The 13,475-nt window shown below is 46.2% G+C and overlaps 1 protein-coding gene across 7 annotated transcripts in view; it reads left to right on the plus strand.

Moving 5' to 3' along the window:
- Positions 1-13,475, plus strand: part of SPIDR (scaffold protein involved in DNA repair) — a 1,299,263-nt gene that overhangs the window by 1,202,741 nt on the left and 83,047 nt on the right. For all 7 annotated transcript variants that reach the window (XM_063923689.1, XM_063923686.1, XM_063923690.1 and 4 more), the window contains 2 exons: positions 465-608; positions 9,759-9,818. In XM_063923689.1, the coding sequence (XP_063779759.1) occupies positions 465-608; positions 9,759-9,818 (204 nt within the window). The remainder of the gene's footprint in view (positions 1-464; positions 609-9,758; positions 9,819-13,475) is intronic.

The following is a 13,475-nucleotide window of genomic DNA, read 5'->3' on the forward strand; positions in this document are numbered from 1 at the left end:
TATATCACATGCAACCTTGATGTTTGGGCACGTCAGCCATGATTTGATTTGTAGCATGACGTTACTGTAGAAGGTTACAGCGTTTCTGATATGAGGTTTTTGATTATGAATTTTGAGTATTTTAGTTAAAGCAATAACTTGTGTCTCTGCTAGAAAGATCGGAGTGTCCTGTTGCATTATCATAATGTCCTCTCTTTTACATTATAGTCATTTTTCAGATTATTTCAAAATGTAAATGTAGCCCACTATTGAAGAGTTTATATTGCTTCATGGGCCAGCCATAATATCTTTCTGTTCTTCATTTCTGGAAACATAACTTACATTAATCACCATTAATGTGAGCAGGAATTAGATCTAATAGTTATATTGATAAGAGAAGGGTATTCTATCACTTGTGGTATTCATCAGTATCTATTTGGCTTACTACAAGTGTTTTAACTTAATGTTCTACTGACCTTTTCCAGGTGCTGGCGAACTTGCCTGCTCCCAGCTTCTGTTATGTTCTGGCTGTGAGTCACGAAGAGGGAGATAATAATATCAAAGCAGAAGATGCAATGTCAGAACTTTACCTGCCTCCAGTAATTCACAGTCTTGAAGAAATCCTGCAGGTACGTTACCGTAGATGGAAGGAGGACTCCTCCTATATAATAACACTGTTCCTCCCCTCTGGGGGGGAGGGGGGGATTCAACTGTTTTGCCCTCTGGCGGCCACTAGATTGCGTCTGACTGAGCAATTCAAGTGTTGCTTCATTCAGGCGCGCACAGCCACTGGCGCTGACATTACTTTTATGTTATGTAATTAGTAAAAAATAGATGTGTACTCCATATGTAGATAGAGAGCATTCTTATGGCCCCTATACATCAGCAATCAAATGGGGCAGTTTGGCATTTTGCAGATGATTGTGTAAATACTGTAAATCTGCAATGTATGGGTTTCACAGATCGCAGATTCAGACCAAAAACATCGATATTCAATGTGCTATTGTGCCTGTGTCTGCAGACGAAATTCTACATTACAGTGTTTACTAGGAAAACACTGTAGCAAAGCATTTTGTATGCAGATACAGCCGTGGTCGCACCAAGAAAATTGGCATGCCGCATGTAATTTTAAGAAGCTGCTTGTGCGTCCTATTCGCATTGTTTGGCAAATAAGACACATTTTAATAGATAAAGTCGCACATAAAGACGCTTGGTGCTACCGAGTCACCCCATGATATTGCTTGACTAGAAGGGCTGTTAAAGTGGACATATCCGTATTTCCCGCAGCACTTCTAGGTGTACATGTATCTGGCCTAAGATGCTATTTCATTCAAGTCCAAGATCATGCTTTTGATATCATGCCTTTCAGGTGGAATTGGCAGTGATGCAGCAGGTGCATTGACCCGTTGCAGTGAAGGGACCCGCAGCCACCAGTCCGCAGCCACCAGTATTACAGTGTCACACTGACTAATTATATGCCACTGCGCTGCCCGCCGTCAGTACTCCAGACTCAACGCACCCACTGCCTGCCCTGAACATGGTGATTGACAGTGGTCCGAGTCTGGCCAGAGGGGGAGGAAGGGCCGTTCTCTTCCTTCTCCTCTCAGCCCCCCTCCCCATTCCTTTCCCCATAGTGACACCATAAGGCTCCTTGCAGTGTAGCCCCTGAGCCTAGGTAAGCTTAAATCAATGACAGCCTCAGTGCCCAGCTGGAGGGTGTGAAGGTGCTGCGCTCCGTTTTACTTCTTATATTCCATCCCCAGCTTACTCTCTCTGTCCCTCTCTATGATGTGACTGTCCCCAGCGTCAAATGTCTTAGGGAGAGAACGAAGAAGTGAACCATTTCCCTGCACAGCAGCTGCCCCTGATTATCCATATCACTGACACCAGGCTAGGTTATGGGCATGAAAAAACCGCAAGCACAGAATCGTGGAAGTGTCTCTGAGTATCTTCCTGCTGCCCCTGTGTGCATAATGTGTAAGGGGTACCACTACTGTTTGGGCATAATGTGTAAGGGGCACTACTACTTTGTATGCATAATGTGTAGGAGGGCACTACTACTGTGTGGGCATATCTTGTAAGGGGCACTACTACTGAGTGAGAATTTTGTGCATGGGGCACTACTGCTGTGGGCATAATGTGTATGGTGCACTACAACTTTGTGGTCATAATATGTATATGAGGCACTACTACTGTGTGGGCATAACATGATTAAGGAGTACTAATGTGTGGCGTAATTTTAATGGGGGTACTATCTAGATCGTGTGTTTGTGTGTGTGGAGGGGGGGGGGGAGTGATGGGTCAACGCATATTGCTGCACCCCCACCACTCACTAGTTCCACCACTGTGCAGCAAGTTCCAGGAAATGTAAACTAAATACTACTACTTCGTGACCATTGTTCCTAGAGCTTCATAATTTGTGACTGAGGTTAAAGGTAATGTGTGGCCCTTTAAAGGGCAAAGAGCTGTCCAAAGCAGATATGGCCTACACAAAAACTAATTCACTTATAGAGCCTAATACAGACCTGATCGTAGCAGCAAATTTGTTAGCAGTTGGGCAAAACTATGTGTACTGCAGGAGCGGCAGATATAACATTGTGCAGAGAGAGTTAGATTTGGGCGGGGTGTGTTAAAACTGAAATCTAAATTGCAGTGTAAAAATAAAGCATGCCATATTTACCATACACGGAAGCAAAATAACCCACGCAAATCTAACTCTGTCTGCTCATGTTATATCTGCCACACCTGCAGTGCACATGGGGGGTAATTCCAAGTTGATCGCAGCAGGATTTTTTACAGCAATTGGGCAAAACCATGTGCACTGAAGGGGAGGCAGATTTAACAAGTGCAGAGAGAGTTAGATTTGGGTGGGGTGTGTTCAATCTGCAATCTAATTTGCAGTGTAAAAATAAAGCAGCCAGTATTTACCCTGCACAGAAACAAAATAACCCACCCAAATCTAACTCTCTCTGCACATGTTACATCTGCCTCCCCTGCACTGCACATGGTTTTGCCCAATTGCTATCAAAAATCCTGCTGCGATCAACTCAGAATTACCCCCATGGTTTTGCCTATCTGCTAACAAATTTGCTGCTACGATTAGGTCTGAATTAGTCCCATAATGACAGCATGATGCCTTCTTTCAGACGGTAACCGTAAGAAATATTTTTGTCAAATGGGGTATTCAATTAGAGGTGAAACAACACTTTTTTCAGATGTTTCACCAAAATTTTTTTCAGGCTATCCAATTTGATTGCCTGTAAAAAAAAGAAAATTATACATTATCTCCCGAAAACACACAGGTTCAGTGAAACATTTGTTTTTTCGGTGGAAACATGTTTCCAGGGAATCAGTCTCGCCTGCCTGAGGCAGGGGAAACAATATTCCTAATAAGCCGCATCTCGCGCCGGCTTATCGGGGCTAATTAGATAGCCCCCGTCTGGACAATTAGCCACGGTAAATTATCGCGGCTAATTGGATATCTCCCTAAATGTTGATTTTACAGGCCACTGGAAAATGTAACAGACTAATTTTTAATAAAGTATCTGTTTTTCTGTATTTGTCTTAATGGTAATTACAAGTTTATTTTCTCTAGCATCCATAAGGGATATTGGGGTCAAAATTAGTACGATGGGGTATAGACGGGTCCAACGGAGCCAATGCACTTTAAATTTCTTCTACTGGGTGTGCTGGCTCCTCCCCTCTATGCCTCCTCCTACAGGTCAGTTTAGAAAGAAGGGCCCTCAGGAGAGGATGCACACTGAAAGCTCCAGAGTTTTTCTTCAATTTAATTTAAACTTTTATTTCTTTCAGTATGCTGTTTGGGCAACAGCATACCTGCACCGTGGGAGTTAGGGTGTGTGTGTGTGTGTGTGTGTGTGGGGGGGGGGGGGGGGATGGAGGGGCGGTCACTGGCCTCTTGAGGGGCTGTTTGTTCAGCGGGGCTTGGCACTTTTGCTGTCGTAGCCGCAGCATGCGCACACCCCAAACGCTGCCTGAAGGTGATCATCGGTGGTGAGTACATACCGGGGACCCCACTAGGGGGGTCCCCCGGTTCACTGTGTGGAAAAAGCGCAGGTGAAGTCGTCCCCCCTCCTCCCTCCTGGGGGAAGACCCACTTTGACCCCTGTGTGAGCCTGGCTTATTATATGGTACCAAGAATTTATGTGAGGTTACTAACATTTAGTAGACCTGAACAGTATAAAAAATATACAGTAGCTCCGGAGCCATAGCAGGGGGCGGAGCTACATCAGAGCGGGCTCAGCAGCATTTTGGCGCCTTCCTCTGCATAATCAGCAGCAGCCTCACACAGCTCCTCCATAACGGTCACACGCTGGATCACTGGTACAGGGTATAGAGGGGGAGAGCTGCTATTTGGTGCACAAATATCATCCCTCTGAGGGATTTTTCATTAGACAGACTCACTGTTTATATGTTTGTATAAAACGCTGACAGCCTCACTGGGGCTGTGCAGCGCTGGGTGTGATGGTGTCCTCTCTCCTGTGTCTCCTCTCACATGCAAATAGGGCAGGCTTGTATTGTGTTTCAGGCTGTGTTGTATGTGTATTGTACCTTTTTTTCTTTTTGCAATGGTAAAACAGAAGTTATGCAGTGTGTGTAATGCTAGATTTTCCCCTAGCTCATCAGACTCAATATCATGTGAGCAATGTAGTCAGTCATCACAAAATGCTGATAACTATGTGGGGTAGAGCCCAGAGCCCTCCTGGCTGGGGGCTAGCAAAACAATGATGTCTGATATGTCACCTCAACTCACTGCCAATGCTAATAAAACTCAGGAACTGCAACAAGCAGTGGCAAATCTAGCTGCTAAACATCCCCCCCCCCACCCCCGTCCACTACAAGTGCACAAAAACGTGCTTTACCTGCACTTCTATCAGATACTGATGATGATATACAGGATGATGTGGACCCTCCACCCTTACACAGGGTATTGAACCCCTTATATTGGCTATACGGGATGTGTTAAAGCTCCCCCTGGAGGAGCTACTTATCAGTCGTTTTTCCTCCCACAAGACAAACTGTCTGTCACCTTCCCTGATTCTAAAGAATTGGATGATTTATTTAAATTAGCCTGGAAAAATCCAGATAAAAAATATTAGGTGTCCAAAAGGTTTTTAAATACCTTCCCATTTGCCCCTGAAGGCAGGAAATCCTGGGAAGAATCTCCAGCAGTAGACGTCTCATCCTCTCGCCTTTCTAAAAAGGCGGTGCTCCCTGCTTCGGGCTCTTTTATGGTAAAGGACCCGTTGGATAGAAAAATAGAGACCACTCTAAAATGTATCTACACTGCTGCTGGTGTAGCTCAAAGGCTGGTCGTTGCTGGATGACGCATGCCATTCATACAGATTCAGGAGGCCCTTTCGGGGGATATTACCTTGGTTACTACTGTAACTTTCTTAAAACACATTCAGGACAAGGCAAGAGTCCTCTGTGACTCCCGTAAAAAGATTGGCAATATTAATGCCAAGACCACTGCTATGGCTGTGTCTGCATGCAGAAACATATGGTTGCGTCAGTGGATTGCAGACGCTGGCTCCAAACGTAATGTGGAATCTCTTCCCTTCACAGGTGAATGGATCTTCAAAGCTACTGCTGGGAAATCCACTTTTCTCCCTTCAGGGGCTCCGTCTGCTAGACGTACCTACCCAGGACCGTCTACTCAGTCCTTTTCGGTCCTCCAGATTTCGATCTAGGGCCCGGGGTGCCTCCAATGCATCTAGAGGCTCCAGAGGTAAGCCTAAGAAACCAGCCGTTGCCGGCTCTCAGGACCAGTGCACCAGTTCAGCTTCCGCTAAGACTTCAGCATGACGGTTCCCGCCCACCCCGAGGGGAACTCGAGGTGGGAGCTCGATTATGTCACTACAGCCACATCTGGGACAGTTCCTGCCAAGATGCCTGGGTTAGGGACCTTATCTCTCAGGGTTACAAGCTGGAGTTCAACGGTGCTCCTCCCCAACGATTTTTCAAATCAGGCTTGCCAGCTTCGGACAATATGCGTGTTACGCTACTACTGGCCATCGACAAGTTGGTCCAGTCCCAGGTCATTGTTCCAGTACCCCTGCTACAACAAGCACAAGGTTACTACTCCAGTCTGTTTGTAGTGCCAAAACCAGACGGGTCTGTGAGACCCATTTTTAATCTGAAGTCCTTGAATCCTTACCTGAAGGTTTTCAAATGCAAGATGGAATCTTTGATAGCGGTGATCGCGGGCCTGGAACAACAGGAATTCCTTGTGTCCCTGGATATCAAGGATGCCTACCTGCATATCCCGATTTGGCCTCCTCATCAGGCCTATCTACGATTCGCCCTACTGAACGATCACTACCAGTTTCAGGCGTTGCCCTTCGGCCTGTCTACAGCTCTGAGGGTGTTCACGAAGGTGATGGTTGAAATGTTGTTCCAGCTCAGAGTCCAGGAGGTCAACATTGTCCCTTACCTGGATGATCTCCTCATAAAAGCAAGTTCCGTGGAGCTTCTATTGCTTCATATAGATCGCACTTTCTAACTTCTGTCTCACCATGGGTGGATCCTCAATCTACAGAAGTCTCAACTGGAACCGTCTCAATGGCTCATGTTCCTGGGTTTGATACTGGATGCTGTAGCTCATAGAGTGTTTCTCCCAGAAGACAAGGTGAGAACCCTTCAAGAGATGATTCGCATGGTTCTCCGTCCTGTTCGAGTTTCCATCCATCTTTGCATAAAGTTGTTGGGAAAAATGGTGGCCTCGTACGGGGCGAAACAGTTCGGCAGGTTCCATGCCAGACCTTTCCAATTGAACATCCTGAACAAGTGGTCCGGTTCACATCTCAAGATTCACTGAATGATTCAGCTGTGACCCCAGGCCAGGATTTAGCTCTTGTGGTGGTTGCAGTCTTCCAACCTGCTGGAAGGCTGATGTTTCGGGATTCAGGATTGGACCCTCCTCACGACGGATACCAGTTTACGAGGATGGAGAGCTGTCACCCAGGGGGCGCAGTTCCAGGGCAGGCAGTCTGCCCAAGAGGCCCTACTCCCGATCAACATTCTGGAACTACGGTTGATATACAATGCTCTACTTCAGGCCTCCTCTCTGCTCAGGGATAGGGCGATCCAGGTTCAGTTGGACAACGCCACGGCAGTAGCGTACATCAATCGTCAAGGAGGGACAATAAGCAAGGCCTGCATGCGAGATGTGTCAAAAATACGTCTGGGCAGAAAGAAATGCAAGAGCACTGTCCACAATTTTCATTCCAGGAGTGGACAAATGGGAAGCGAACCTCCGGAGTCGCCACGACCTTCAACCGGGCGAGTGGGGATTACATCCTCACATGTTTCAACAGATTGTCGACAGATGGGGATACCCACAGATCGACATGATGGCGTCTCGCCTCAACAAGAAGCTTCGTTGCTACTGCTCGCGAACCAGGGACTCTCAGGCGAGTGCAGTGGATGCACTGACGTCACCTTTGCATTACCGGCTGGTCTACCTATTCCCTCCGATCCCGTTGATCCCAAGGGTGCTCCAACAGATCAGACATCACAGAATCCAAGCAATCCTGATTGCGCCGGATTGGCCCCATAGGGCGTGGTAGCAATTCTTCTGGACATGTCCATAGAAGACCCTTGGCCTCTACCACTCAGAAGACGTCTTCAACAAGGACCGTTTGTCTACCCGGACTTACGGCGGCTTTGTTTGACGGCATGGAAGTTGAGCGGAATATCCTAGCTCTCAAAGGGTTTTCCCAAAAAGGTCATTACCACTATGGTGCTAGCCAGAAAACCTGTCACATCAAAACATTGTCATCATATCTGTAGGAGATATGTCGCTTGGTGTGAGGAACGCACATATCCGCCTGCGGAGTTTCACTTGGGACGTTTCCTTCATTTCCTGCAGACTTCTGAGGATAAGGGCTTACGTCTGGGTTCCGCTAAGGTCCAGATTTTAGCTCTTTTCATTTTCTTTCAGAAGAAATTGGATATGTTGCTGAAACTTCATACCTTTTTACAAGGGGTGCTCCACATACAACCTCCTTTTGTGCCGCCTACGGCACCCTGGGCTTTGGATGTAGTGTTGCAATTTCTACAGTCCTCCTGGTTTGAACCTCTGATGACAGTAGAGGACAAGTACCTCACGTGGAAGACAGTGATGTAATTGGCCCTGACTTCTGCTAGACGCTTTTCAGAATTGGGGGCCTTATCATGTAAAAGTCCCTACTTGGTCTTTTACGAGGACAGAGCGAAGCTCCGGAGTCGACAGCAGTTCCTGACGAAGATTATCTCCGCATTCCATTTGAATCAACCTATTGTGGTTCCGTCTTGCTCTGATGCTTCAGCTCTTCCGGAGTCTTTAGATGTGGTGCGCTCTTTGAAGATCTATGTCAAACGCACAGCTCGGGTCAGGAAGACAGATTCCTTGATCGTGCTCTATGATGCGCAGAAAAAGGGTTGTCCTGCTTCAAAGCAGTCCATTGCTCATTGGATTAGGCTTACTTTCCAACAGGCCTATGTGTCGGCAGCCTTACCTGTTTCTAAGTCTCTGAAGGCCCACTCTACGAGATCGGTGGGCTCTTCCTAGCCTGCTGCCCGTGGAGCCTTACAACTATGCTGAGCTGCTACCTGGTCTGGGAAGAACACTTTTGTGAAATTCTACAAATTTGATACCCTGGCCAAGGAGGATACCCAGTTTGGGCAGGCAGTGCTGCAGCAGTCTTCGCACGTTCCTGCCTGTTCTGGAAACTTTGGGACATCCCCATCGTACTAATTATGTCCCCAATATCCCTTATGGATTGTAGAGAAAATAGGATTTTAAATACCTACGGGTAAATCCTTTTCTCGTAGTCCATAAGGGATATTAGGCGCCCGCCTCTGTGCGGTTACTTTCTGCAGGTTTTCTGTTCTGTGTTACCTGTTCAGCTGTTGCTGTTACTGTTGCCAGATGTTGCTGGCCTGGTTATGTTTTGGTGTGTTGGTGTATAACTCTCACCACCTTTATTGTTGTTATGTTCCTTCTCTCAATATGTCATTCTCCTTCGGACACTGTTTTCCCTACAACTGACCTGTAGGAGGAGGCATAGAGGGGAGGTGCCGGCACACCCAGTTGAAGAAATTTAAAGTGCACTGGCTCCTTTGGACCCATTTATACCCCATCATACTAATTCTGTCCCCAATATCCTTCATGGACTACGAGAAAAGGATTTACCAGTAGGTATTTAAAATCCTATTAGTATCGTATTCCACATTTTATGATTCATTTCTTTCTAGAAAGTACCAGATTTCACATATCACACAGGTGCATCTGTGATATACAGATTTGCAAATACCACCTGCATGTTGTAGTAGGAAAGGCCTTTATGCAGCACTGAACTGTTTTATTTGCTGATTTTTAATAAATACAAATATATTTTGGTATTGGGTTCACTACAATCTGCCGGCGGCCGGCCTCCCGGCGACCAGCATACCGGCGCCGGGAGGCCAGCCGCCGGCTTACTGAAAGTGTGGCGAGCGCAAATGAGCCCCTTGCGGGCTCGCTGCGCTCGCTACGGGCACGGTGGCGTGCTACGCGCGCCACACTATTTTATTCTCCCTCCAGGGGGGTCGTGGACCCCCACGAGGGAGAATAAGTGTCGGTATGCCGGCTGTCGGGCTCTCGGCGCCGGTATGCTGGTCGCCGGGAGCCCGACCGCCGGCATACTGAAGACCACCCTTTGGTATTATCTTGTTATTTCTGTATACTATATTTGCCCTGTGGATTCTTATTTATGTATGATATTTAATTTTAGGTGATTGTTGCCAATCAGCGACGCAGCTTTTGGGCACAAGTCATATACATGAGGCCGGAGGTAAATTTTCATCTTTCACACTATTGGCTGTTTAAGTTAAGGGGCAGATATACTAAGGGGTGTATTCAATAAGGGTCGGATCCATTCCGATATGCATTGTCAGAATGGATCCGACAACCCGTATTCAAAGAGTGGCCAAATCCGACTGTCGGATTTGAGCCTAACCCAGCTGTCTGAGTTGCTCACCTCACCGCTCCCCTCCCCCCGGCGCCTCTCCCCTCACCCCTGCGCTGCTCTCTTCGCCGAGGCGCCGCTCCTGACCCTGGTGCTGCTCCCCTCAGGGAGGATGGAGGAGGAGGCGGCGATATCAATCCAACTTTTTACAAAGTCGGATTGATATTGTAGGAAACGGGACCTAAACCTGTCGGATTTGGTCCCCTTTCCGACAGAAGCACGCGGATCGGTGGCTATTCCGCCGATCCAGGTGTATTACGACAGCTTTCTGACAAGTAGGATTTCCCAACTTGTCAGAAAAAACGGGGCCGCATTGAATAGTTCGGAACCCCTTCCGACCTAAACCTGTCGGAAACTGCCATCTTTCCGACAAGACGGCAGTTTCCGACAGGTTTGAATACATGAATACACTCCCAAGTCCTGGAGAGTGCTAAAGTGGAGAGTGATAAAGTACCAGTCAATAAGCTCCTAACTATTATTTTGCAAACACAGCCTGTAAGTTGACAGAAGCTGATTGGCTGGTACTTTCTCTCTCACCACTTTATCACTCTCCAAGGCTTAGTACATCTTCCTCCTGGGAGTGCTGGAAAATTGCTTAATACTTAATTATGCATCTTTCCCAAGTTTAACATGGCAAAATGTCTTGCATCTATTGTTGATGTCATGATTTTCTCCACTGTAATTAGTAGTGTTGCAGTTATGTCTAACTGAAAATGTAAACTGTACGTATAGGATGTAATCATTTTTTATTTTTTTAATTATGTTTTAACCCCTTTGCTGCGGATGACTAATCCCACTCGTCATCCACATGTATACTAAAATTGCAGCCACTATGTTGGTTTTAAAAAAGCAAACAAAAAAAACAAGTAAGTTAAACTATCCTTCCCATGTTAATTGTGAGGGTTTATTTCAATTATTTTTACTATATAGTGTTCTAAGTGCTAAGAGTGTGCATCTGCATCTCTCTTTCTCCTACATGAAAAAACAAAACAGAACAAAACAAAAATTCTGTTTTGTTTTTTCATGTTACAGCACTGAGCACCTTGAGAAAAACGCCTGTGAGGCGTTGAAACGTCGGTTTCTCTGCAGAATGCTTGTTTGTATGATGCACTGAATTTTTAAAGATAAATAAAAGTAGCTTTTTTCAAAATTCCGTGGAGTGCCGCCTGGTCCCTATACCGTGGAGGAGACTTGCTAGTCCAAACCAGGGGACCACATTATCCATACTGTATATCCCTTTTCTAGGAGGGCACCCCGGTGGCTGTTTACAAAGAGAGTGCCTGCTATTTCCTTCTAACTATGTATATATATATATATATATATATATATATATATATATATATATATAGAGAGAGAGAGAGAGAAGGAGATGCGGGCGGTACTCAGGAGACTTGACTTTAAGCGTTTTATTGAAGAAAGTTCATCCTACAATTGTTTCGGGCAGCAGCCCGTTGTCAGGGATCACATCCCTGTGTGTGTTTGTAAGTATGTCATATGTTTCTGTGTGTCTGCTGTGTGTATGTATGCTACTGTTTGTGTGCGTGCGTGCGTGTGTGTGTGTGTGTGTGTGTGTGTGTGTGCCTCCAGTGCATATACATGTTATGTGTGTGTTTTTAAGTATGCTAGGTGTATATGCTACTGTATGTGTTCTTTCAGGATGTATGTCTATGTGTATGCACAGATATATGTGTGTATGTATATATTGATAATGCTGATTTATATACAGGAATGAAAAGCTATACCTTATACACACTTTAAATACAGTTTACCATGGAGCCGCTGCGGCCGCTAAACTTAATACACACCCTACGCACCTTTTACGCTGTTAGCGTACAGAGTCCCGTACCGTGTACGGACTTTGCGTACAAACGCCGCGCTGACGGTACAAAGTACACACAGCGCGTACACACCCAATGAATACACTTTAAACCTTATGCAGCAATGCAGTGCGATGCTATTACACTTTAAACCTTAGCAGGGAAAGAAAGACACGACACCAGTCTGTAGTTAAACTACTGGGTTCCGACACCACAGCGTATTATTGCTGAAAGGGGGTTACAATATAAACAATACAATACAACAGAATAATGGCTACATTCAATGGTACATACGTGATTGGATTCGCCGCTCTACCTGGTCCGGTCCTCGGTCATCTAATAGATAACTTTGTGAGTCTTGTGTCTGACCAGGCCTGCTGCAGGCTCTCTTTATACAATTCATCCAAAACATAACACAATGGATACTGTAATCTCTTTGTCCATTGGACACAGGGATGGTCATTTACAGTACAGGAGAGGTCATAGGTTGGTTTGAATAGGTAGGCGATGTCTGTTCCAACTGCTCTTGTGGGTGGTCTCCTCTGGATTCCCGCCGCAGACATAATGTCCAGTAAATACAGTTTATGTCTATATTCTGTTCCTGCACATAACTATCCGCAGGAACATGCGATCTTCCTCAAACCAACACCGGAATGTTACCCTTAAAATACCCTACAGCTGGATACCAAACACCACCTTGTAACCTTGTTCTGTCCCCTCCTATCCTGTAAAGGTGAATCCCTTTGTTCTGTTACCATTTAAACTGCTGTTACTTTCTGGTGTGGTGCAGGGAGACTGTGTACATTGGCCCTCATTCCGAGTTGTTCGCTCGCAAGCTGCTTTTAGCAGCATTGCACATGCTAAGCCGCCGCCTAATGGGAGTGAATCTTAGCTTATCAAAATTGCGAACGAAAGGTTCTCAAAATTGCGAATAGAAATTTCTTTGCAGTTTGAGTAGCTCGAGACTTACTCTTCCAGTGCGATCAGTTCAGTGCTTGCCGTTCCTGGTTTGACGTCACAAACACACCCAGCGTTCGCCCAGACACTCCTCCGTTTCTCCAGCCACTCCCGCGTTTTTCCCAGAAACTGTAGCGTTTTTTCACACACTCCCATAAAACGGCCAGTTTCCGCCCAGAAACACCCACTTCCTGTCAATCACATTACGATCACCGGAACGAAGAAAAAACCTTGTAATGCCGTGAGTAAAATACCAATCTTCATAGCAAATTAACTTGGCGCAGTCGCAGTGCGAACATTGCGCATGCGCAATAAGCGGAAAATCGCTGCGATGCGAAAAAAATTACCGAGCGAACAACTCGGAATGACCACCATTGTGCACTATTTGGATTAAATATGTAATGTGTTTTGATAGCTTTCCATGCGTTCACAAACTCTACCGTAAATTCTCATACCACGCGCTAATACGCAGGTCCGCGGGAGCGACCATATGCAAATTGCGAATATGCGCACGCACAGCAGAGCAAGTACGCGCACGGCCATCTGTGTGTAGTTTGTACATGATGTGTGTACTGCAATCTTTTTCGACTTTGACAATATACTAACCAGGTGACTCCAGTCTGCAGGTGTGTGTCGCATGCTGGGTGTGCCAGCAGTGGAGGGGGGTCTGGGGGGGGGGGGGGGGGGGGAGGTGCTGCGTGGAGCATCT

Source organism: Pseudophryne corroboree, chromosome 5, assembly GCF_028390025.1.
Source record: "Pseudophryne corroboree isolate aPseCor3 chromosome 5, aPseCor3.hap2, whole genome shotgun sequence".
In the NCBI taxonomy this organism is placed as follows: domain Eukaryota; kingdom Metazoa; phylum Chordata; class Amphibia; order Anura; family Myobatrachidae; genus Pseudophryne; species Pseudophryne corroboree.